The sequence below is a fragment of the Staurois parvus genome, unplaced genomic scaffold, assembly GCF_062004578.1.
Source record: "Staurois parvus isolate SC_StPar_1 unplaced genomic scaffold, SC_StPar_1.0 ptg000750l, whole genome shotgun sequence".
NCBI classification, from domain to species: Eukaryota; Metazoa; Chordata; class Amphibia; order Anura; family Ranidae; genus Staurois; species Staurois parvus.
In genome coordinates, this window is record NW_028318546.1 from 2651870 (window position 1) to 2678437 (window position 26568).

Here is a 26568-nt window from a genome sequence, read left to right on the forward strand (position 1 = left end):
AATTCCAGGAAGAGATGATCACAGCTCTTTTGTATCCAGAAGGTGCTGTGGCCCAAACCCCCAACACAGAGGCAGTTAGCTGGCTGGATGAGAGGCATTTTCCCCATGCCATTCCTGGTACCCCCAACCCAAAGGACACCCCAAAAAAGATGTTGTTTCTGTAGCAGACATGGAATTAGACATGACAACCACTTTTTTGTCCTTTCTGTCCTGGACAACCTGGTCTCTGCCTCAAGGACTGCTTCTTTCACTACTACACACTAGTGGAGTATTAGTATAGGGTACAGCATGGCACAGTTCAGGGCACATATTTGCACAGGGTCCTGAAAGTTATTAGGTAGTCAGGAAACTGACTATTGCATTTTGAGAGACCCAAAAATCAGTCTGTTTAAATTCAAGTTAAAAAAAAAAGTAAAATAAAACATAAAAAGTACATAATAAAAAAAAAATAAAAGTACAAGTACAAAAAAAATTAAATTTAAAAACCAAAAATAGTTGTAGTTTTTTTTGTTGTTGTCGAGTTACTGTTCTACTGTTACAATTTTACTGTTTTATTGTTACTGTTTTATTGTTAACCATTGCTGTTTTCTTTGCAGGAATACCATTCAGCTGCAGCACCGACCTGTTTATTCTGACAGCAACAGGGTCTTGCTCTCAGAATATACATACATCAGTGCGTTCAGCACTGTTGGATGAGATTTTTCATCTGCAGTTAAAAAATATGCTGAAGAATGGGGGCCTGGAGTGGCCAGTGGGTGGATGGCCCTATGCTTCGGTATATATTTAAAAAAAAATTTTGGAAGAGATTTCTTCATCCACATCGACCAATGTGAATAGAGGAATCTGTTATGTTCTTTTATTTTCTTTCAGTCCATTGGACTTTAAGTGATTATACCAGGATGATGCCTGTGAGAGTGTGAGAAGATGCCCACTCCCCCACTGCCTTCCATGGCCTTCTCAGGCAGTCCAGTGCAATCAGGGGAACCTGAGAATGCAGCCGGTGTTTCTGCCAGCTGACCATAGAGCTGATTGGAGACCGGAATTGTGCCAATTATCTCTATAGTCTAAGAAATCAGAACATTTCGACACTTCAGTTTTGCAGGATATAAACAGCACCATTTGTAAATTGGGAAAGCATCTAATCACACCGATCTTGGCAAGATTAGATAATGTAAGGGCAGAGGAGATATCTAGAATTTGATAGACCCCAGATTTCTCAAAAAAGAATATATGTCAATGCCCATTGAAGTTACAGGGGATATTGCATTCCCTGTGATATCATTAAAGGTGAGCAAAAAAAAAAAAAAGTGAAAGGGACAGTGTGAAAATAATAAAAAAAATCTAAATAACTAAAAAAAAAAGCACCCTCGCCCCCCCCCCCCACCCGTGCACACACCTGCGTGTAAGAGCATTGACCCCACGACAGTATGTAAACAGCAGTTGCACCATGCATGTGAGGTATCGCCACAAACTTCAGATCAAGGGCAGTAATTCAAGCACTAGACCTCCTCTGTAAATCTAAAATGGTAGCTTGCAAAGGCTTTTAAAGAGTTGCCTATGGATATTAAAAATGTATGCATTTTGTCGCCATTACATGGGGTGTGTACAGTTTTAAAGCATGTCATGTTTGGTATCTATTTACTCGGCATACCATCTTCCTTTATACTTTACCAAACAATTGGCCAATATATTGTCTTTTTCTGCATTAAAAGTAAAAAAAGTGTATTTTTTTTCCAAAAAATTTGTGTTTAAACAATCACTGCGCTAGTACCATGTGGCATGAAAAATTGGAGAACCCACCATTTTATTTACTACAGTGTCTGCTTTAAAATATATATAATGTTTGGGGATTCAAAGTAATTTCCTAGCAAAAAAATACAGATTTTTTTAATGTGAACAAAAAGTGTCAGGAAAAGACTCACAGCTGGTGGTGCTGGGGCTCACCTGCTGTGTGGGCTGCAATACCGGTGCTTGCCAGCGGGTGGTTTCAGCAGCCAGGATCTCACTCCTGAAATCAAGCCATCACCTGAGGCTGATTGCAGGAGGTGTATTTAAGCAGTACCAGGCCTGCAATCAGTGCCTTGGTGTTTTCCCATGAGCTCCTGTATCTGCATCCTGTTGTCTACCTGCCTGATCCCCCTGCTTGACTCTGACTCTGATAGAACTCCGCCTGCACCGACTCCAGCTATTCCTGACCATTCTCCTGCCTGCTCCTTTTGTACCTTATCCACCCAATTGATCCTGACCCGGCCAGCCTGACCATTTGTCACGGTGTAAGGTCAGGTTCAGAGACCAGTTGCTATAGCAGTAAAAGGCTTACCTGGAACCAGCAGGATAGGTACACCAGCGGATCCCCCTGGGAATGACGCAGGCTCACCTGAGGTGCGGGGTCTAAGTATTAACCGGTATTCACCAGAGCTCCTAATGGTGGAGATGGATTGGGCTGCGTGTTAATACCAGGTCGCAGATCTCAGGATCACCCCACCAGGGAATGAGCAGACTGGGAACCAATAGCGGATCAACAGGTTAGGGATCAGACGAAAGCAGAGTCGGTCACAAGCCAAGGGTCGGTCACAAATGGTAGCAGATCAATCGTGGTCAGGAACAAGCCAAAGGTCAGTAGCGGAGGTGTAGACAGCAGCAGGAACAGTAGCAGGAATATTGGCTGGAAAGGCACAATAATTTGGCAAGGAGGAAGTCCAAGGACATGGCTTATATAGGAAGTTCATGGGAGGAGCAAGGAGTTCAAGGTTCAAGAGCAAACAAGGCACAAGGCAGGATTATCCAATAGATGAGGCAAAGTGTTGTCCAGCATCCCAGGTAGCTCAGTGAGTAGAGTTACTGCCTGACACAGTAGAAGTCCCAGGTTCAAGTCCAGGCCCTGACACCATTCTACTTCTCCAGCTCTGTCTACGCCTGTGTTCTTGAGCATCTAGTTATTAGTTGAAGGTTTGGTTTTGGTTGCACAGTGCGTTTCTGTATATTGTTGTAAGCTTTTCATAAATTATATTATTACATCATTCCTGTAGTCTGCTATTCCCTGTGTCAGTCCACACATATCTGGTCATATCCGGATCCTTGACAAAAAGTGTCAGAAAAGGCTTGGTCTTCAGGTGGTTAGAAGAGTGAGTGATGTGTGGCATAAACCTCTAATGCTAGGCATAAAATGCCCTCACCCCCCAAAATGACCCCATTTTGGAAAGTAAACACCCTAAACTATTTGCTGAGAGGCATGTTGAGTCAATAGACAAATTTATTTTTTTACCACAACTTTTTGGAAAATGACAAAAAAAAATATTTAAAATACACTTAAATGATTTATTGCTCACACATGCCATGGGTATATGTGGAATAACTCCCCAAAATGCATTCTGCTACTTCTCCCGAGTATGGGGATACATCATGTGAGAGTCTTTTTGAAAAGTAGACACCCCAAGGAATTTGATAAAATGCATGGTGAGTATTTTGCAGATCTCATTTGTTGCCACAAGTTTTTGGAAAATGAAGAAAGAAAACAAAAACATATGTTTTCCTTTGTTTTTTATATTTAAAAACCATGTGAGAAAAAATTAGATCTGCAAAATACTCACTGTGCCTCTTTTTAAATTTCTTGGGGTGTCTACTTTCCAAAAAGGGGTCATGGGGGGGGTGCTATCCTGGCATTTCAGGGCTTTCGGTAATGAAGAAGTGAAATGAGGAAGATATGCACCTTCAGGCTTTCAGAGTAGTCACTGGATTTAACGCTCCTGTAAAAGTAGCAGAATGTATTTTGGAGTGTAATTCCACATATACCCATGGCTTGTGTGAGCAATATATCATTTAAGTGGCAACGTTGTGTAAAAAGAAAAAAAAAACGTTTTTGTCATTTTCCAAAAACTTGTGGGAAAAAATAAATCTTCCATGGACTCAACATGTCTCTCAGCAGATAGCTTAGGGTGTCTACTTTCCAAAAAGGTATCATTTGGGGGTGTTTGTACTGTCCTGGTATTTTAGCACTGCAGTAAAAGTAAAAGCTGTGTAAATTCCATTATCTATACCATAGTTTGTAGATGCTATAACTTTCACACAAACCAATTAATATGCAGTTATTGGATTTTTATTACCAGACATTTTGGCCTAGATGTATGATGAAATTTGATTTTTTTGGATATTTGTTATGACAGAAATGAGAAAATATCATTATTTTCCCAAATGTTCAGTCTTTTTTTAAATATAGCACAAAAAAAAACCCCAGAGGTGATCAAATACCACCAAAAGAAAGCTCTATTTGTGTGAAAAGAAGGACGTAAATTTAATTTATGTACAGTATTGCATGACCACACAATTGTCAGTTAGCACAGCGCTGTATAGCAAAAAAATGGCGTAAATTGCAGTATCTATACCATAGTTTGTAGATGCTATAACTTTCACACAAAGCAATCAATATACACTTATTGGGATTTTTTTTACCAAAAACATATAGCAGAATACATTTTGGCCTAAATTTATGACTAACTTTGAGTTTACTATATATTTTTTATAGCCAAAAGTAAAAAATATTGGGGTTTTTTTTCAAAATGTTCGGTCTTTTTTTGTTTATAGCACAAAAAATAAAAAGCGCACAGGTGATCAAATACCACTAAAAGAAAGCTCTATGTGTGTGAAAAAAAGGACAAAAATTTTGTTTGGGTACAGCATTGCATTAAAAGTTGAAATAGTGCAGCGCCGAATAGCAAAAAAAAGCCTGGTCAGACGGGGGGGGGGGGACCTCAGGAGGCCAAGTGGTTAAACATAAAAGCTAATAGTGCAAGCAGCAGTTAGTGGTACATTTATTATTGCATGTGAACAAATGTATTTTTTGAATTTATTGAATGAATAGCCTATGTACAAATCCATATTTCATAATATTTACATAAAATTTTGATCTAGGAAGCCATATCTGTCTAAACTTAGCCATAGACGGTTCAGTTTGAACCATGTAAGGGTGGACTGATTGTATCTAAGTTGATTGATCAATCAACTTGGGTACAACCAGCCTGTTGGATTCTGCATGCAATTATTGCCAGTGGCTACAGCCATTAGCAAAAATCACTGTGTGTTCTCCCAGCTGGGATGGCTCCCCCCACCAGGAGAACACAATAGCACCGTGGGGGAATTGAGTAATTGTTCTTTCCTGGTTGAAGGAAAGAAAATCACTCCATCTATGACAGACCTAAGAATTATGGACGGTAGTTTAATCATTTTCAGGGTCCTTATGCTTGAGGTGATTGTAGCCGTATTAGAGCACTTGCGACAGAAACAATTGAGTACTGTCCATGATACTTTTTTTATTTGCACTAACATACAATTTTGAGGACAAGCTTTCAGGGTATGTCCCCTTCTTCAAGGTCCGAGCAGTACTATTACAATGTTTTAGCAGAATGTTAGAAGTTGGAGATGAGAGAAAAAAAAAAAGCAGAAAGAAACACAAGCCCAGGATCCTTAAGGATCAATACATCTCCTTTGATATGCCTCCTACTTTGTTTGTTTAACTGATAAACTTCCTGGGAGAGTTTCAACAATTGTCTGTTTTAACTTATATGTCTTGGGGAGGGAAGGGAACTATTCTGGTAAAGAGTGCTGTATATTTATATTTATAATAACATTTGAAAGGAAACTTGAGTGCATTTATATCCTTTATTATTATTATTTCTTGGTGTACACCTGACAGAGATATTTGCAAGTCTTGTCATACCATGCATTACAAAAGTAAAGTTTTGCTAAAAAGATCACTACTAAAGCCACAAAATACTTAAAAAGGAAAGTATTGATAAGTGTTTGTTACCGCCAGTAGGGTCCCAAGCATTCCATATGGTGTTTTGAGCCACACTGCAAGGTCATCATCTATCATAGGCTTTTTTATTGAAACTCTCTACTAATATTAAGTGCTTTACTTTGGTAATGAGATAACTCATATCCAAATCATGATCACAAGTAATTTTCTAGAACATGGTTCCTGGTACATTGGTTTTATCCAGTTACTACAGCCAGGCATAAACCTAGACCCTAGAAACATTCACAAATCTGTTGATATACAACTTATAAATGGTGCTTTCACCTTATAAAACTTAAGATTATTTTCACAAAGAATTGATATCCCTGCATCATTTTCTCATCTACTAAAAATGTTGTTTATTTGCTTAATTTTTTTGTGTGTCTATCTCTTCCTGGCCTAACATATAGCAATAAAAACATAACCAAGGCTCAAACTCTTTTCTGCTTTATCCAGAATTAAATACACAGTTTGGGAGTTTGGTTTTAAGCTTTTAAATAAAATCAAATATAACCAGAAATTTAATGAAAAATTAAGACAATTTGCAAATCTACTGTACACAAAATGTATAGCACTTTAAATAAGAATTGTGTAACACTTGTTAATGGCAAAATAGTATACCCATATTATCACTATATACCCTGTTTCCCCTAAAAAAAGACCTACCCCAAAAATAAGACCTAGTGCTATTTTTGGGAATTGCTAAAGTATAAGACCTACCCTGAAAATAAGACCTAGTTGTGATCAGGGCTTTTTTTCAGCTGGAACATGGCGGAACGCCATTCCGCCACATCCAGCACTGGCCCTGTGCACACCCATATCGACTGTCTCTTAAAAACACAGAAGCGCGGCTGAAGTGACAGCACCATCCGCTCCCACAGAACCTCCCTACCTCTGTACTCACTGTGGGACAGGGAAGGAACAGATATCTGCGGGTGCAATATGCAGTGTGTTTAGGTGTGGGGCATCTCCTCCTGCAGTCTAATGCATGGAAGCCGATGCCCCAGGGGTGATCAACGGGCAGTGGGGAAAAGGCGGAGCGGTGAGTAAGTGCACTTGGTGTACTGTGTGGGAGGATAGGACCCGAAATGGGAGTTACTATAGAGAGGGGCTGGCTGCTGACAGCTGCGTTTTGCAAAGCTAGCTAACCATATGAGGGCAGTGGAGGGGGAGGGGGGATGTGCAAAGGTGAGCTGCAGATCAAAGCAGTCAGGTGTAGCAGAGGTAAATTGTGTCAGGTGAGTTGCAGACAGGGAGTCAACACACTGTAGCATTTAGCCACCGGAGCCTTTTACTGGTTCGGTGGCCGCTTGGATTTACTGGCCAGTGTACCTTTTTATTGTCATTTTTTTACTTAATAAATTGAATATTTTATTGGCAATATTACGCTATGGGCACTTCCTTTATGGCTCCTTCATGGAGCTTTTAAGTATGCAGACCCTGGGAAGTACCTCACCATCCAGAGAAGGGGAATTCCGGCGATCAGGTGGCTGACCCTGCTGCTCCTTAAAGGAGGCCACTGGAACACACACCATTCTGTTACTGCTGAGCTGTCCACTTGGAGGCGGATCCCCGGATGCATACCTTATTACCTTGATGCCCCTGGCTTTGGCTATCATAATGCGCATGATCCATGCGCTTCTGGTAAGCGCATAATTTGCTAATTTATTCTTCCATTTTTGGAATACCGCAAGAAAGATACGTTTACTGGCACTATGGATTATTTTAACTACATAGTGTATCTGACTGTATTCTTAATTTGATTTTACCTACTTAGCGCTGCACTTTACTACTGTTTACTTTATACAAAAGGTTTTTATATGGTTGCCTGAGTGTTCTAGCTGCTATTATAGAGAAGCGCTCACTACCACTATTTTAGACAGGGTGCATAGGTGAGCTGCGGCTGGGGAGGTGCAGAGGTGAGCTGAGTTGCAACCCACCTTTGCACCCCCCAGCCACAGGTCAGCTCTGCACCCCCTGGCCACAGCTCACCTCTGCATTCCCCGTCTGCAATTCACCCCTTCACCCTGTCTGTGGCTCATATCTGCACCCTGTCTGAAACGCACCTGTCAAGTCACCCCTGCAACACCTGACTGCAGCTCACAACTGTCATCAACCGGCCCTCTCCATAGTAACCCTCATCCACAACTCCCTGCAGCTCACCTCCGCACCCCCTGTCCACACCTGGACATTTAAAAAATAATGAAAATATGAACATTTGATAAAAATGAAAATAAGACCTAGTGTGTTTTTTTGAGCCCAAAAAAATATAAGACAGTGTCTTATTTTCGGGGAAACACGGGTAATATAATGGTACTTTTAATCAAGGCACTGGAGTAATTAAAGTTCATTATCCTTTTAATTATGCAAGTTGGTTTTGCATGCTAATATTTTCTATGATCATCAAGTTTGATTATTACCTCATGTAGATAGTATCATTTTTTGTTTTTTTGTTTTTCGATATTCAAAAATTCTTCTGTCCACTACGTGGGTAATGACTTGGCCAAAGTTAGAAATTCTGCCCCATTTAAATTTAATGTGAACTTATTTGGCCTGGTTCTTTTTCATCTGGGATGGCTGCACTTTGCTCATGTGCCCTACTCATGCATACAGCACCTGCTTCACTCACAATATTTTCAGAGCTAACAAAAATGTTTTGAAATTAATAGGTGTTAAACCTTTGGGAGGAAAAAAAAAGTCTGAAAATGTCAGCTCACAATTTCAGACTGACATATATGAGAGATGAGACTAGCATCACTTGCACTGGAGCTACCCACTTTAAAAGCAGCCCTTGATCAAGATAGCTTTGTTAATAGGAACCATGGCTTATTTTAGGTAACACTCTTTTCTCAAATGTTTTTTCCTTGTAACTCTAAACTGATTTTTGTATCCTGTTTATCACAACATATTTTGATAGAAAAAATGAGTATGACTGGGACAGTGCAAGAAAACTAGTTTATCAGAGTATGTCCTGAAATGGAATAAAATGCTTTCCTTTTGAGATAAAGCAATGTTCTTTTGTGACAGAGCAAAAAAATGAACAGAGGCGTCATTTATTGCCCAAGAACAGTAAATTGCTGGGTTTTTTTTGCAAGTACATGGAATACTGTAAAGTCAATGCAGTTTATTTTATTTTAAGCAAAATTGTTCTTTCCATTCAAAGAGCTTTTAAAATAGTTCTTTTCAAAATATTGCACACTTTGAAAGGTATTTGTTACCCAACAAAAAAAATAATGTTCGATTTCTATTTATTTAGTAGACAAAATTTGCACTACAGATGGTCAAAAATAGTAATTATTTTATTGTTTATTAGTTGAAATATATAGAACAACAAATCACAGTACATACTCTCTTGTCCTTGGATAAATCAAGAGAGGACATTTTTATCAAAAATTCATTAAACTTTGAGGCTAATTTACTAAAAGAGTTTAGACTGATTTGCTAAAGTAATCTTTCAATATTCACAAAAAATGTGAATATAGACTTAAATTATCCAATCAAATGAAAATCAAATTCCTGTTCACTTTCGATACCCCACATGTAGATGCTTTCTGTGAATATTCACACATTTTTTTCACTGAGGATTCATAACTTCAATAGCAAATCAGCATCCTTGCACCTGTCTTCTCTACAAATATTGCAGATATAGTATTACTATTGTTTTAATGGAGCTAGTTCACATTTGTATGCAGCCTGGACGAACAGTTTATTGGGCAAAAAAGTGTAGTCCCATTTTTAGGGTGTCAATGAGCATTGTAGGCCCTATTGATGGTAGTACAGTACAGTAAAATACATGTAACTTGCATTTGATGATTTTAAAACATATGACAACGATCGCTTCCTAACGCAATTTATACTTTACTGAAACTTTCATTGGCTGACAATACCCCTTCAAAGTAGCACAGAATACATAAAAATACACATAAATACACATAGAAATGCATATCAAAATTCAGGGTAAAATGAACATAAATGAACACCACAATGGAAATGTGTGAACAGCCTTACTATTCCTGAAAATATTTATAAACTGACTCATAATATAATGTGTCTGTTTCTTTTATATAAACTGAATTATTTGTTGCCAAACAGCATAAACCACATACTGTATTCCTGTTCCAAGGAGGTACTGTAATAAGTAATGCTTGTTGCTTGAGAATATACTATTGTTTGACACTTTTAGGCAGGTAATCCTACTAAAAATTGGTAAAACATTACAATACCAGGAAATTGTAGGTAATATTTTTAATGGAATAAGAAATTTAAAAAAAATGTATTTACTTACCTTTTAACTTTCAGAATAAATAAGTAAATCAGACACAATGCAAAACTCCAAAAACGCCCCATTTGTAATGTTACTTCCCTGTCATTCAAGCAGCATGGTGGAGGTGACTTGAAGTTTACACTTGCATGTAATATAGTATAAGATACTCACTAGTTAAAGTATTATAAGAGCTGGGAGGGACTGGTCATATTCCTTTTATCGAGGATGGAATTTATCTGCAAGCAATCTAGACATATAAACCTTGTGCTGATACTAATTTCATGTAATCTAATGGAATTGTAAATGGGGCTAGGTACTTTGTTTATTTTATTACTACTCATTTTTCTTATCTTCTTAAAACATTTTAAAATGTTACACAAATATACACCATTTATAATTGGAGCATGCTAATTAGTATATGCTGATATTAAATCATTCTGGAAAAAAACATTTTTATAAGACTTTCCGCATGTCTGTGCCATTGACAATGTCTACACCTACACCAGAAACTGGATATTGAAGAAAATCTTCTTAATGTGGTCACAGACAGGAGTAATTGCCAGAGGTTTTACCTGTCCATTCAGTTTAGGTTTAAATGAAAGAAAAACAAAACTGTGCATGGTTGAAGGGTTACTATCAGTATATCTCCATGGGCCAAACAAAAAGTCATTCTGTTAAAGCTGAATTCCAGAACAATATGAAAGACACAAGTTAATGGAGCTCTACATTTATTAAAATCTGTTTTTTTGCAGTCCAAGTTAAAGTATCTGAATTTGACTTGGTAGAAGCCTTTGCAATCCCCTGTATAGGAACACTCTAACAAGAAAAGGGACTGGCAGGAGCCAATTAAATGTATCAGAAATACACCTCCATATTTCCAACTGTAAGTCCATCTACCTGGCTGTGCTGTGTAAGAGGAATAAATATATAGCCTTGATAAAGTCTTCAATGATGAAATCAAAGCAAAGTCCGGAAGCACGTTTGTGACAAAGCATGTGTGTTAAAGCAGGGCAGCAAGCCCATCCACAGTGTGGAGCACTGTGTGGTTTTTCTTTTGGTTTATACAGTGAGGATGTGCTATGCAGAGAAGCCAATATAAGGAACCTCCAACTCCGGATCTTGTATTGCTGGAAATCATTCTGCTAAACAATGAAACTCCTAGTTTGTAAAAATAACTTTGTCCTGTCTTGAAAGATAGAGGCAAATGAGATGGTTAGTGAAATTTCTATCATTGGTGGAGGTGCTTATGTGTACCCAGTATGCTAAGAAGGTTTGTGATGATGAAGGAGGAATAATGAACACTTGGAATTTTTTTCACTGTTTGAAGAATTTTGATACTTTTATTACAATGTTGGTACTTTTTGTTGTTTTGTCACATTGTTTCACTTGCACCGTATTTTTTCTATCCCTGTCATTTTATTTTGATATCATATAAATAAAAGTGCAGTGCAAAATATTAAATGCTATGGTGAATACAGTGAACCAACTGTCATGTTTCACATGACTGTCATATTGACTGTCACATGCCTTTACATGTTTTCTATATTTTGTCTCTGCTCCTCCCTTTCCTTTGGTTTAGCTAATGTTGCATAGATAGTCCTCCCCCTTTCCCAGAAATGCATTGCAGCAAGCCTCATGGCATGGAGCAAGAAACAGTATGTTCTTTTGACCTATGGAATTTCATTGTTGTAAGATTCTCTCAGTTTATGGAATAAACTTCACAAGGTCTACAAGATGTCATTCTGATTGAGTCACTGACTGTGGTATACAACTGAGGTTGAAGTTATCGCTATCTCATCACAACTGTAAATTACAGAGATCACACTATCAATGCTTAGATTGGAGCCAACAGAACACCAACAATATTATTAAATCATGTCACACTGTCTTAATATATTGCACATGTAACTGGCCAAATATTAAAAAGTAAAATTCAAATAAAATGTCTGTGGTACTACAAGTCTTAGCAATACCCATGTGATAGACATAAAGGGGTTTATTTACTAAAGCTGGAGAGTCCAAAATCAGACTCCCTTCTGCATAGAAACCAATCAGCTTCCAGGTTTCATTGCCAAAGCTTCATTGAACAAGCTGAGGTTAGAAGCTGATTGGTTTCGATGCAGAAGGGAGTCTGATTTTGGACTCTCCAGCATTAGTAAATAAACCCCAAAATGTCTGTGGTACTACAAATCACAGCAATACCAAAGTGATATAAGTATTAGTGCTCATCGTCTGGTGAAGAATTCTGTGGTACTACAAGGTACAGCAAGACTGAGTGGGATATTCAAAAGGTGCTCATAATTCAGTGTGGGGATCCAACACCTCTTATGGATATGCACTCACCAGAATCCTACTGGTATAGTAGCATTTGTGCTGATCCTATAGAAGATCTCACAAAGCCATATACAGGGACCGGACTTCTCCAAAGAATAGACTTATGGAAACCAATAAAAGGATCCTCCTAGAGGGAAATGCTCACCACAGGAGCCCAAGGTATGGCATATAGTGTAGTAATTTATTAAAAGCTTTAAAATACAATCCGTGTGGAAACAAACATTCATATGTGTATACAACACATACCAAGATGGTAGCCACTCCGACCTCTGGCCGTGGCGGCGTGACGTCAGCACGTAAGGCTCCACCCAATGAATTTCGTGTGCATGCACATCCTCAGGGGTACGCCCACTCGTACAAAACGCGTTGGGTAAAGCCTTACATGCTGACGTCATGCCACCGTGGCCGGAGCTTGGAGCATTGGCCATCTTGGTATGTGTTGTATGTATTATGAATGTTTGTATCCACGTGGATTGCACTTTAAAGCTTTAGACTGACTGGCAGCACTGCTGGGCACTGATGGGTGGCACTGATGGACACTGATGGGTGCAACTGCTTGTACAGCACTGCTGGGGGGCACTGCTGGGCACTGATGGGTACTGGTGGGTGGCACTGCTGGCCACTGGTGGGTGGCACTGCTGGGCTGCACTGCAGGGCACTGATCATCGGTGCTGATCTGTGAACCATCACATTTGACGGTTATTGATAGTACTTTCCTCACTCTGTGACAGAGTAAGGAAAGTGCTGCCGATAATTTACTCTGTGATCTGCTGTGTCATTGGACATGGCTGATCATGTGGTAAAAGGCCACTGTGATTGGCCTTTTACATCATCACGTGATCACCTGTATCCGTAGGACACAGTGATCACAGAGGCGCCTTCCCAGAACTTGACAACAGCACTGAAGCCATCATTCAGCTATAACACGGTTAGCAAGTCATTAAAAATAGACAACATATTTACATTTTAACTGTAGATACTTTTATTTATGTTTATTTTTATATTTATTATCTTGAGGCCCCTAATAGCCCAGCCCAGCACTTGCAAAGACTCTTCATTAAAGTGCTTTTATTTCATTTAATTTGGATCCTGCTAACTAGTGACATTTTCCTATACACTGAGAATTTCTTTTAAAACAACAATGCACTGCATGGCCTTAGAATGATGGCTAGGTTAGAAATCTGAACTTTAATTCTGATTGCTAGCACTTAAGACAATCAACCACTTTGCTGCCTTTTTTGTTTTTAATATTGTTTTTGTAGTTTTTCATTTTATTTTTTGGTTGATTTGTGGTCACTTTTAGCTTCTGTTCTGTCCTTATCAAACTTTTGTTTTTGCTACAAGACCTCTTTAATATTCCATTTTGCTTCAGGGGAACAGTATTTTGGGGGTTTCATTTATTTGGGTTATATTTTTTTTTTACTTTATGTTGGTAGGGCATTTATTTTCATAAAAACTGCTTTTTTGCACCCATGCTTCCCTTAAAAAAGTGGGCTTTAGGGTGAGGTATTTTGGAATTTTCATTTATCTTGAGGGGTTCTTCGATCTCTATTTTATGTTTATAGGTCTTCTTTAAACTAGGGGTGCCCAACCACAGCATTCACTTTTTACTGGCCATCTTTCTTTTATTCGCAGAGCATTACTGCATAATTTGCAAAAAACAAAAACAAAAAACAACTAATATTGCAAGAACAGAGTACACCTAAACCATCTTACATTCTATTACTCACATTCACCACACACCCTTTTCCCATACATAAAATAAGTATAAACTGGTTAGGCCTTTTCCCTGGTAAAACTGTCCTGCTGCTAGTTTTACACAGCTGTATCCGCTACAGCAATTCTTGTAGTAAAGCCCCAGCCTGTGCTCTGAGTCAATGTTTGCCTTGTCTTGCCATTTAAAAATGTCCTGCTGCTGGGCAATTTTACATTGGTGCAGCATGTATGGTCTCTTAATGCCTAATGAGAGCTTGATAGAAATCAGCCAGCAGTAGAACAGTTTTGCAACAGTGACAGCCACGCCACGGCAATCTAAACAACAATTTTATCAAGCAGTCAAAGAGGATCTATTACCATTGGATGAAAATAAACATGTATGGCTACCTAAAGCTATCTGAAAAAAATCAATTTTTCAAACTGAAATCAGTAAGATTTGGGTGATAATTCTGTATGTAAGGCAAGATAATTGTAAATGATAGCAAAAAAAATCAGTTCTAAATATGAGCTGCCAGTCATTATCCATAAAAAATTGCATTGTTCCGTAACACCTTGTACAGCTTTAGGGCATTCTCCAAGCATGCTATTTAGAATTCTTGCATTTACAGTGATGTACTCAAAACCACCTAAAAACACACTCTGCCCAAAGTACAGTACTTGGGAAAAAAAATGTTGCATCGCCCTGCTTCCAATGCCTTTTTTGGAGGGTAATTTGCCTATAAGTCATAAAAATGTCCAGAACTTAACAAAATTTACCACACATAGACTTCAATGGGATTCACCTCTAAGTTAGGGTTTGCCAAATTTCAAACAAGATTTGCCAAACCATTAGTGAATCAAACCTGGGCAAATTCACCTATCATTAATTATCAGCAAATATCCCACCAAAAATTTTAGTTTTATTTAGATTGCAGTAAAATGTAACTACATGTACGTTATTTTATATGATAAGGTGACTATGTCAGGCTAAAAAAATGTCACTGCAATAGAAGAGCTTTATTTCCTCTATGATGGCCCAAAAATATATGTGTGCATTGCAGCAGGTCAGTGCCCATTTCTTTTTTTTCCTGGCTGGTGACCCTTCAGCATCATCTAGCACTTTCCTCCCCAGCCTGACTGTCCTTGGCCATCCCCTTTCAGTCACTGGATTTCACTTCCTTTAATCATGGAGGCTTAGCATTACAGCTAAAAATGCAGCCTGCCTAGGAATGCTCATTCACCCAGACTTACGTACACTCATCAAGGTATTTATATATTTATATAAGTACCTCGAAGGGCCAGTTCATTTCTTGCATCAGGGCTGAGGGTTCTTGAAAGGAGTACTGAGGCAGGGGGCTGTGAAGTTTTCAGAAAACTTTATACAACACCATGGCAGCCCCTCCAACCAGCCAAGATATGCCTCCATTGCATAGAGAAGCACAAATACTCACTGATGACATCAACTTGTCTAAAATAAGGTGTGTAAAGAAAACTGAAAGGTTTTATTTAAAAATTGTGTTCACGTGTTAATGTACTAGGGTTTGGTAAACCATAAGCAGATTATAAGCTACCTGCACACACCAGGGGAGCAGAGAGAACTTTCTGCAACTATTCAATGAGATATGATGTACAGATTCCTTCTTATCCTTTTTCTCTTTTGGGAATAATTGGATATCAGGGACATGATTAATTGAAGCATTGTCCATTCTTGAAGTGGTATCCTCTGATGGTCCCCACCCCACACTTCCTTCTTGTTGGATCAAGTTAGATCGGCGCACAAGAATATGGCATTGTGATTTTTTATTGACTAGTCATTCTTCGAGATTCCCACCCACCATCATTTCATGAAACATGTAAAGATAAATCCTAGGTCTATAAAACATTGAGGTTGCGTTAGTAAAGGCTAATATAGTGTGCACTTTGCAAGTGCAGTTACTTCAGAGCTTAGTAAATGAGGGGAAGCTCTGCTGTCTTCCATCATCCAATCACATGCAAGCAAAATTCTGGGTTTTTTTTATTTTCCAGAATAACCAGGTTGTGAAGAATAAGTTATTTTGTATGCTAAAATAGACCTGGGAAAAGTAGAGGCAGTTATGAACTGACTGCTGTAAACCACTGGCTATGTGTAGCACCCTCCTAGTTAGCTAGGGGGAGCTACAATTCTGATTGTCAGAGAGGAGGGCTCAGTAGCAGCCTTGGTGTGATAGCTAGAAGTGGGTTAAATTTGGGTCAGGGCTGAGAGGCTCTTCAGGCAAGCCTCCTGGTGCAAGTCCGAATGAGGAAATGTATGATGCTTGGTTGTACAGGACTATAGGGGGACCTAAATCTTCAGCAAATCCTAAAGGGATAGTTGTACATACAATATATATTGCCAAAAGTATTGGGACACCTGCCTTTACACGCACATGGACGTTAATGACATCCCAGTCTTAGTCCATAGGGTTCAATTTTGAGTTGGCTCACCCTTTGCAGCTCTAACAGCTTCATTTCTTCTGGGAAGGCTGTCCACAAGGTTTAGGAGTGTGTCTATGGAAATGTTTGACCATTCTTCCAGAAGCGCATTTGTGAGGTCAAGCACTGATGTCTGATGAGAAGGCCTGGCTTTCAGTCTCCACTCTAATTCATCCCAAAGGTGTTCTATCAGGTTGAGGTCAGGATCTGTGCAGGCCACTCAAATTCTTCCACCCCAATCTCGCTCATTCTTGTCTTTATCCAAAATATTGGTATGTTGATGCCTTAATAGTTTCCTTCACTGGAACTAAGGGGCTAAGCCCAACCCCTGAAAAACAACCCCACACCATAATCCCCCTTCCACCAAAATTTACATTTGGCACAATGCAGTCAGGCAAGTACCATTGTCATAACCACCAAACTAAGACATGTCCATCAGATTGCCAGACAGAGAAGCATTCACTGCAGAGAACATGTCTCCACTGCTCTAGAGTCCAGTGGTGGTGTGCTTTACACCACTGCATCCCAATGCTATGCAGTGCACTTGGTGATATAAGGCTTGGATGCAGCTGCTCAGCCATGGAAACCCATTCCATGAAGCTCTCTATGCACTGTTGTTGTGCTAATCTGAAGGCCACACAAAGTTTGGAGGTCTTTAGCTGTTGACTCTGCGGATAGTTGGTGACTTCTGTGCCCTGTGCGCTTTAGCATGTGCTGACCCTGCTCTGTGATTTAGGTGACCTACCACTTTGTGGCTGTTATTGGCTGAGTTGCTGTTGTTCCCAGTTGCTTCCATTTTCTTATAATACCACTAACAGTTGACTGTGGAATATTCAGTAGAAAGGAAATTTCACAGATGGACTTATTGCACAGGTGACAACCTATCATGGTACCACGCTTGAATTCACTGAGCTCCTGAGAGTGACCCATTCTTTCACAAATGTTTGTAGAAGCAGTTTGCAAGCCTAGGTTCTTGATTGTATACACATGTGGCCATGAAGGTGATTGGAACACTTGAGTCCAATGACTTGGAGGGTTGTCCCAATACTTTTGCCAATATAGTGTATGTGTGGATGGAGGTATCAGCTTCAGCTTATTTAACCTTTACTCTTCCCAAAGTTGTTTTTGCATTTTTTGCACACGTATATAAAATCATTTTGGGTCTGAGCCTTGCATAAACCCTAAAACATGATAAATTTTATGAAAGCAAACACCCTATAGTATAAAATATTGGTAGTTCTAATTTTTTATGTCACAATATTAGTGCAACAGTTTAGGAAATGCAAAATGTCATTAAAACATGCACTAAAGTGAGTGTTAGGGCACACAAACACAATAAATTAGCCAATTTTTAGCAAAATAAAAAAAGATGAGTTTGTGCTGAGTAAATAGATACCCAATATGTCAAACCTAAAATCTGCATGCACCCATGAAATAGCAATAAACTTCAGCTCCCTATATTTTCCACAGGCAATACTTTTAAAGCCCCTACAGGTCATCAGTTTAGGGTCAACCATACATAATGACCCTAGATTATTGATCTCACCCCAGCCTGCATAGTGATATGTGACGTGTGTCACAATTGACGTTTTTGCACATAGGCTCCCCCAACACTTGCATTTATGTTCATAAATGCATGCATTTGGGGATGAGGGGGTTCAAATCTTTTTGGGGGGATTTTAAGTGCTTGGGTGTAACTTTTATATATTTACGCTTTTTAAAAGTATTTTTTTTTTGTACTAAACTTTTTTTTCATCACATAGGGAACAAAAATTCCCTTACGCAATGCAATTTTTTATGGCAGGTTTTCTTTAATGCGTCATCAGGGACATCTAAAAGACTCATATTGTCTCACCTGTCCTCCAATGAATCTAATGGAGTGCATACTCAGCTTGTTCAATTAAGCTTTGACAAAAAAAATTGAAAGCCGATTAGCTTCTAAGCAGAGCTACACCAGATTTTGCACTTTCCAGTTTTAGTAAATCAACCCCTATGTGTGTCTTGTTAGGTGTTCTAAGTGTAACCCATTGAAATGCTATTACTTGCAATACATTAAAATGGACATTAGATGGTGGTGGTCTGCCATTCAGTATCCCTCCCATTGACAGAACAGCCCTCTGAAACTTGCATACTGTATAGCAGAGACTACATTTCCCAAGAGAGGTAGGGTGTGGGTGGGAGCATATAAATATCAAAGCCTGGGAGACTGGCCAGGAGAATGCGGGGAGAGACTGAAGGAGATGTGCTGACAGCTGAAGAGCTGTACTAGGCCACGGAGCCAGAGTTGGAGAGAAAGGAAGAGTAGAAAGATCCTACTGACCGCTCAGTCTCAGTGGCTCTGAGGAAGAGGTTGTGTCCTCGAAACGTGTTAGCCAGTTGGTCATCCAGGGTTCCATCTTATGGATGTTGTTTGGATCATACATCTTGTTCACTTTGACATGCCTGTGTTTTTATGTCTATTGTGAGTATGATACTTACTTTATTTCTTCAATAAATATTTTAAACAATAATGCACTAGGTCGGTGCACCCTTTTTCTGTTTCTCCATTTGCATCCAGTGTATTTGGACCACCCCGGTCTGTTGAGGGCAGCAAGAAGTGCATATTCCAGAAAATTCCAGAACACTGCTATTGGGTCTACTGACTCTTTTCCTAGCACAGGAGAAAAGTGTTTGTTGTGTTGGATTCACACTGCCCAGCAGGCCAATCAGACAGGAGACCAGACGGGACGCCGAGTCTGAACTGGGGAGTCCATGGACTGACCCCATTTGCAGAGAGAGACAGACCGCTATGATCTGCCAGACTACTTGTTCGGGTGAGAGAGACCCATGTACCCACTAACCAAGTGAATACTGACAGCTTGCCACCTTAGCCATCTACAACACAACTGTGAACAATACACATAGTTGTCTCAGTGTGCAGCCTAGTTCGCACAGACTCCATCATTGAGATACATCTACATTACAGTTTAATCATACAAGCTGACCGCAGGACATACAGTTGCAGGCCAGGATACAGCAGTGCCAATTTAAACAAGTTTCACTTTTTCAACAAAGCAGGATTCCCATTACTGCTTATCTGTGCCTATAATTTACAGATGGAGCTGTCTTTTGCCAATAGACATTTATGTGCCAATTGTTGCTGATCATTACTTCAAGCTTGTCCCATGTTTGCTGCTTTAAAGGGGACCCCGCCCTAATTCGCTACCATCAAGAGGAAAAGTGTTCAGTCTCCCTTGTTCCTTCACTATCTTTGTGTTACCATCCCAAGGAACTATATTCCACACCTCAACTCAACTTCATACCAACTTGGGCCCAAGGAGTGTGTAGAACACATTGTAGTGTTCTTAAAGGGACAGTGCTCAGTTTTAAATGAGAATTATCTTTACTTCACATCTAATCTTTATCATCTAGTTCTGAGGACCCACAGTGAGCTTACCGGTTTCTTGATAATTGTTTTTTGCTCACTGGGGATTCGACAGTCCCCTCAGGTTGGAGGCAGTGGATTATTTTTGGATGCAGGCCTACTAACAGTTATTGTTGCTTCATGGTGAATGTTGTTACTTTTTGCTTACAATTACGAAGAGTGATTATATTTGCTGCATATATCAATGTCATTTTGTTCTTTTTGACTAAGTTACCTTTAATTCCAATATAAACTTCATTTTGGTTTATCCTAATTTTTGTGAGTCCATTTTGCAGTTGTGATTTACTTTGGTCACAAGAGCACAGCGGTGTCAGCAGAGAGAGATTGACAGGGAACACAAAACAATTACTAAGCAACCTTTAAGGGGATAGTGCTACATAAGGCAACTAAGTGCATGGCCACTAAAAGTGGATTACCACACTTTAACTACTTTGAGCCACTGTTCTAATAATGTGTGGTCATCTTTAACCACTTGAAGTCTGCCCTATAGCAGTTTTGCTGTTACAGGGTGGACTCCCTGCGCAAAATCATGTATATAAACATGATCAGCACTCCCGACGTATTCTCGGGCCATGGCCAGTGGTGCTGTGATTTAGTACAGCACCTATCACTCACCAAATCCAGGCCAATGATGTTTAGACTGGACCTGCTGATCAGTTTTACTGAATCAAAACTCATCCTGTGTCTGTGTTTACAGAACACAGGCACAGGAAATAATGCGACTTTCTCTCTCTGGAGCACATTCCAGTTCAGAGAGAGAAAAAAGCAGATCCACATGAGTAAAAGCAGCACACTGACACTTAAAAAGTTAGGTCACATTTAACTCCCTGATTGCCCCCCAGTTGACCATTTCATTGCCCTGTCACCAGTGTCATTAGTACAGTGTACAGAATTTTTTTACTGATCACTGTATTAGTGTCAGGGGCAACTTCAGATAGCATCAGTTAGCCTCCCTCCCAGATGGCATCAGATTGCCCGCCACTACTTTACCATCACACTTAGCCCTTTGATTGCCAAGAATACGCTTACATACACACTATAAGCCTCCATTGCTATTATAGTGTCTGAATGGATCAATATCTTTGATCAGATCAGAACTATACTAGCGTTCACAATAGTACAGTGTCCCCATAAATGCATTATTAGCAGGATCAACCCCAACACCTACCAGCACCTGCATTTAGCCCACTTGGCCAACCCCCCCAGCAAGTGCAGTGTCAGTAGATCATAGTACACACAAAACTGCAAGGTTAGCAAGATCAGTCCTGATCTCTGCTAGCACTAGCAGGTATATTTTTTGTAGCAGTTCAAGCAGCTCCTGACAGCCAGGTGCTGTTTTTCCTGTGAGTCACATTAGGTACCTAGAAATTTAGTGGCCAAAATGACAAAGTGAAGAGGTCTACAGGATTCCAAGTATGTCAGGTAAAAGCAAAGAGGAAGCCTCACTGACAGAATTAGGCTCAGAATACGAGCCTGTAGAGAGCAGTGGCACTCTGACAGATAGCTCAGACTATGGGGAAGAAGTCCCTGCTAAGGTCATATGTGCTCAGGTTGCTGAGGTGTTACAATTTCATGATGATTCTCATTTGCAGCAAAGTACCAGTACTAGTGCCACACTACCTTTTGGTGAACTGGCCAGCGCCAGAGGCCTAGTACATCCTGGTCTTTTACATACCAGCACTGCAGTATCACCTGGTGACATGCAGAGTCCCATAAATGCAGTACAAGCTGGTGCAGTGGCAAGCACAAGTAGTGTCTCGCAGCCACCAAGAATTCAAACACAGACTCATAGAGCCCATAGTATCCTTCTGGCTGTACTTGCAAATCCTGATTGGCAGCCCACAACTTCTGCAGCACCTGTACTTCCCCCATTCACAGTCCAACCCAGAATTCAGGTGGAAACAGCAAATTTAACTATTCCCCCTGATTTTTGGAGCTGTTTTTCACAGATGATCTGTATTAACTGATTGTGGACCAAAACAATTTATGCGCAGGGCAATTTATTGCCACCAACCCAAATTCAAACCTTGCTCAACCGCTTGCATGGAAACCTATTACGGTTTCGGAGTTTAACATTTTTTAGGGCCTAACCCTCAACATGGGCATTACTAAACAGAATGAGTTGCCGTCATATTGGTCCACAGACCCAATTCATCCTATGCCCATGTTCTCTGCTGCCATGGCCAGGCATAAATATGAGAATATACTGAGATTTATGCATTTCAATAACAATACACTCTGTCGTCCTCGGGTTGACCCTAAAAATGATAGGCTCCACAAAATGCAGCCCCTCGTAAAGCACCTTAACCAGAAATTTTCAGATGTGTATAGGCCCCATCAAAACATCTGCATTGATGAGCCCCTTATTAGTTTTTCTGGCCGCCTTGCATTCAAACAGTTTCTCCACAGCAAGCATACCAGATATGGAGTCAAAATGTATAAGTGCTGTGAGAGGGCGACAAGCTATATATGTAATTTTTGGAATTACGATGAAAAGAGTCAAACGGAGCCCCCCCCCAGATGCCCAGACTACATGGGGAGCAGTGGCAATATAGTTTGGGACTTGGGGTCACCCCTTTTTCCTTATCGGGTACCACTTATATGTGAACAATTTTTATACAAGCGTGCCACTATTTAGACATTTGTACAATCTTGGAATTGGCCCATGTTGTACTGTGCAACCTAATTGCCGGGGCTTCCCCAAATGGCTTGTAAATACCCAACTTAGAAAGGGGGAGAAAGCCTGCTTCAGAATTAATGAATTGCTCCCAGTGAAGTGTAAGGACAAGTGGGATGTTTTATTTCTGCCTACCAACATGGGAGGGGAGGACTTCAAGGACTAGATGATGAAGCTGTACTTAGTTTTCCATAAATCCAGATGCTGGTATAAAAGAGTCTCTGTATATTTATTTCAATTGACTCTTTACAGCGCTTTTATGCTTTACAAAGCAACTGAACAAAGTGGATCCTTCCTAAAATTTCAGAAAGGGATCATCTCAGCCCTTTTGTATCCAGAAGGTGCTGTGATCCAAACCCCCAACCCAGATGCAGTTAGCCGGCTGCATGAGAGGCATTTTCCTGATGCCATTACTGTTACCCCAAACTCAAAAGTCACCACAAAAAAGATGTTGTTTCTGTATCAGACACGGAATTAGACGTGACACCCACTTTTTTTGTCCCTCCTGTCCTGGCCAACTTGGTCTTTGCTTCAAGCACTGTTTCCATCGCTACCACACACTAGTGGCGTGTTAGTGTAGGGTACAGCACGACACTGTCTAGGGTACACATTTACACAGGGTCTCAAAAGATGTTAGGTAGTCAGGAAACTGGCTATCACATTTTGAAAGACCCAAAAATCAGTCTGGAAAGTTTAAAAGTTGGTGGCGTTGTTGGATGTGATGGAGAAGTCAGTGGGGGGTGGTGTCCGGGCTGGGGGGAAGACAAGAAACTCGGTTTTGGAGAGGTTCAGTTTAAGGAAGTGGAGCGACATCCAGTCTGATATGTCGCTCAGTAGGTGATTCGGGCAGAGACTGAGGAGGTGAGGTGGGGGGTTGAGAGATAGATTTGTGTGTCGTCGGCATAGAGGTGGTAGTTGAAGCCGTGAGAGTGTATGAGTTGGCCAAGGGAGGAGGTGTAGATGGAGAAGAGAAGGGGCCCAAGGACAGAGCCTTGAGGGACCCCAACAGAGAGGGGGAGTGAGGGGGAGGTGGTAGCATTATAGGTAATGCTGAAGGAGCGTTGTGACAGGTAGGATGAGAGCCAGGAGAGAGCAGAATCTCTGAGGCCGAGGGAGTGTAGTTTTTTTTGAGGAGGGGGTGGTCGATTGTGTCGAAGGCAGCAGAGAGGTCAAGGAGTAGGAGCACTGAATAGTGGCCATTAGCTTTGGCGGTTAGCAGGTCGTTGGAGAGTTTGAGTAAGGTGGTTTTGGTGGAGTGTAGGGGACGGAAGCCTGACTGTAGGGGATCGTGGAGGTGGTTGTCGTTGAGGTGAGAGCATAGGCGGGTGTAGACGAGGCGCACGAGGAGTTTAGATGTAAATGGGAGCAGGGAGATGGGTCTGAGGTTGTTCGGGTCATTGGGGTCCAGGGAGGGCTTTTTAAGTATGGGGGTGATGTGTGCATGTTTCAGAGGGGAGGGGAAAGTGCCTGAGGAAAGGGAGAGATTGAAGATGTGGGTGAGGGAGCGTAGGATGGAGGGGGAGGGAGGTCGTAGGAGTTGTGAAGGGATAGGGTCGAGGGGGCAGGTGGTGAGGCGGGCATCAGAGAGGATCTTGGAGACTTCCTCGATGGTAGTAAGGTCAAAGGTGCGGAGTGTTGGGGGAGCTTCAGTATGAGGAATGTAGGGTGGGGTGGAAGTGGAGGTCAGAGCAGTGGTGGGGCCGTAGGAGAGGGGTGATGAGGGGGTAGCTGAGTGAGGGGGAACGGGGTTGGAGGGAGTTTGAGCAGCGACAAAGTCCCTGTGGGTTATGTCCAGGGGGAAGGGTGATGAGGGGGTAGCTGCGTGAGAGGGGACGGGTTGAGAGGGCGTGTGAGTTGTGGCGATGTCCTTGCGAATTGTGTCAATCTTGTTTTTTAAGTGATTGGCAATCTCAAGGGCAGTGAGTGAGGTGCTGGGTGGAGGTGGGGGTGGAGAGAGTAGAGAGTTGAAGGTGGAGAAGAGTCGGCGAGGATTGGAGGAGAGGGTCTTGATGAGGGTCAGGAAGTAGGCTTGTTTGGCTGCGTGGAGGGAGGAGGTGTAGGTGTGGAAGGCAGATTTGTAGCGGATGAAGGCTTGTTGGGATTTGGTTTTGCGCCATAGTCGCTTCAGGGCACGACTGTGTCGTTTGAGGGTTTTGGTGTGATCAGTCTGCCAGGGCTGGAGCGGTCGGGGTCTGATGTTGCTTGTGATTAAAGGCGCTTGTGAGTCAAGGGCTGTTTACAGCGCGTTGTTGTAGGCAGTCATAGCCAAGTCGGGGCAGGACAGGGGGAGGATGCTGTCATGGAGTTGAACAGCTGCAGAGTGGAGGGGGGCAGGGTTAAGGTTGCAGAGGTTACGGCTGGTAGTAGTGTGACATTTGGAGGGGTAGGCGTTGGAGGACGAGGAAATAGAGAAGGTAATCAGGTTGTGGTCAGAGAGAGGAAAGGGGGTGTTAGTGAGGTTGTGGGGAGCGCAGCGGTTGGAGAAGACAAGATCAAGTGTCAGGGCTCCAGGGTATGACCAGAGGTATGTGAACTGACGCAGGGAAACGCAGGCTTCAGATATGTTATAAACAATATAATTTATTAACACTAACAATACATAAACGCAGTGCAATACTAAAACATAACACAGTACAAACGAACCAAACCAAACCACCCACAGATAACAATACATACAATGCAAGCGTCGTCAGGCAGGCCGGGTCAATAACAATCGGGCAGGTAGGAACAGGAGGAGCAGGCAGAGAGTAGTCAGGTCACGAGCCGGGTACAGCAACTAACGGGCAGGTAGGTACAGGGGGTCAGGCAGAGAATGGTCGGGGTCACAAGCCAGGGATCAAACAGGAGAAGTCAGCAGAGGTCCGGATCAGGCAGGGTCAGCAACGAATCAGTCAGACAGGGACAGGAACAGGAACAGGAATGCAGGTAACAAGTTACAGGGGCCCAGGAAAAACACACACCAAGGCACAGACTGCAGGTCTGGCCATCCCTTAAATACACCTGCAAAATCAGCTTCAGGTGTTTGGCTGGCTGCAGGGTTGAGTCTCTGATTGCTGAGAGCACCCGCTGGCCAGCCCTGGTACTGCAGCCCACAAGGCAGGTGAGTCCCACCATTACTGGCAAGTCCATTCCTGACAGTACCCCCCCCTCAAGGAGCGGCCTCAGGACGCTCCAAACAGTCCTAGCTGGGCAAAATGTTCCACCGCCCGGGTCTGGTAACTGGCGGGATATCAAAGACTGGCACATCGGGCTGGACTCCGGGCAGCAGCACATCGGGCAGGACTCCGGGCAGCGGCAGATCGGGCAGGACTCCGGGCAGCGGCACATCGGGCAGGACTCCGGGCAGAGGCACATCGGGCAGGACTCCGGGCAGAGGTACATCGGGCAGGACTCCGGGCAGAGGCACATCGGGCAGGACTCCGGGCAGAGGCACATCGGGCTGGACTCCGGGCAGAGGCACATCGGGCTGGACTCCGGGCAGAGGCACATCGGGCTGGACACCGGATCACTAGGCGGAGCAGCAGGCACCGGGCCCCCAGGCGGAGCGGTGGACACTGGATCACCAGGCTGAGCAGCAGGCGCCGGGCCACCAGGCGGAGCAGCAGGCGCCAGGCCACCAGGCGGAGCAGCAGGCACTGGGTCATCAGGCATTGGATTGTCTGACTCGACAGCGGGCATCGGGTCACCAGGCATGACAGCGGGCACTGAGTCATCAGGCGTGATAGGATCATCAGGCTGGATCAGTTCATCAGGCTGGGTAGAGACATCAGGCTGGGTAGAGACATCAGGCTGGGTAGAGACATCGGGCTGAAGTGCGGGTGCCGAGGCACCAGGCTGAACCACGGAAGGCAGGTTCTCAGACGGCAGGCTCACCGGTTTGGATACTGGCAGGATGGTACTGGTTGGGAAGAATTTTCGCTTTTTTCTGGTTT

At 41.9% G+C, this 26568-nt stretch overlaps 1 protein-coding gene across 1 annotated transcript in view; it reads right to left on the bottom strand.

Annotated features, from left to right (window-relative positions):
- The window catches only part of LOC149445026 (IgGFc-binding protein-like), a 136621-nt gene that overhangs the window by 81510 nt on the left and 28543 nt on the right, over positions 1–26568 (bottom strand). Inside the window, exon 5 of the mRNA XM_089654295.1 lies at positions 5804–5847. Within this exon, the coding sequence (XP_089510421.1) occupies positions 5804–5847 (44 nt within the window). The remainder of the gene's footprint in view (positions 1–5803; positions 5848–26568) is intronic.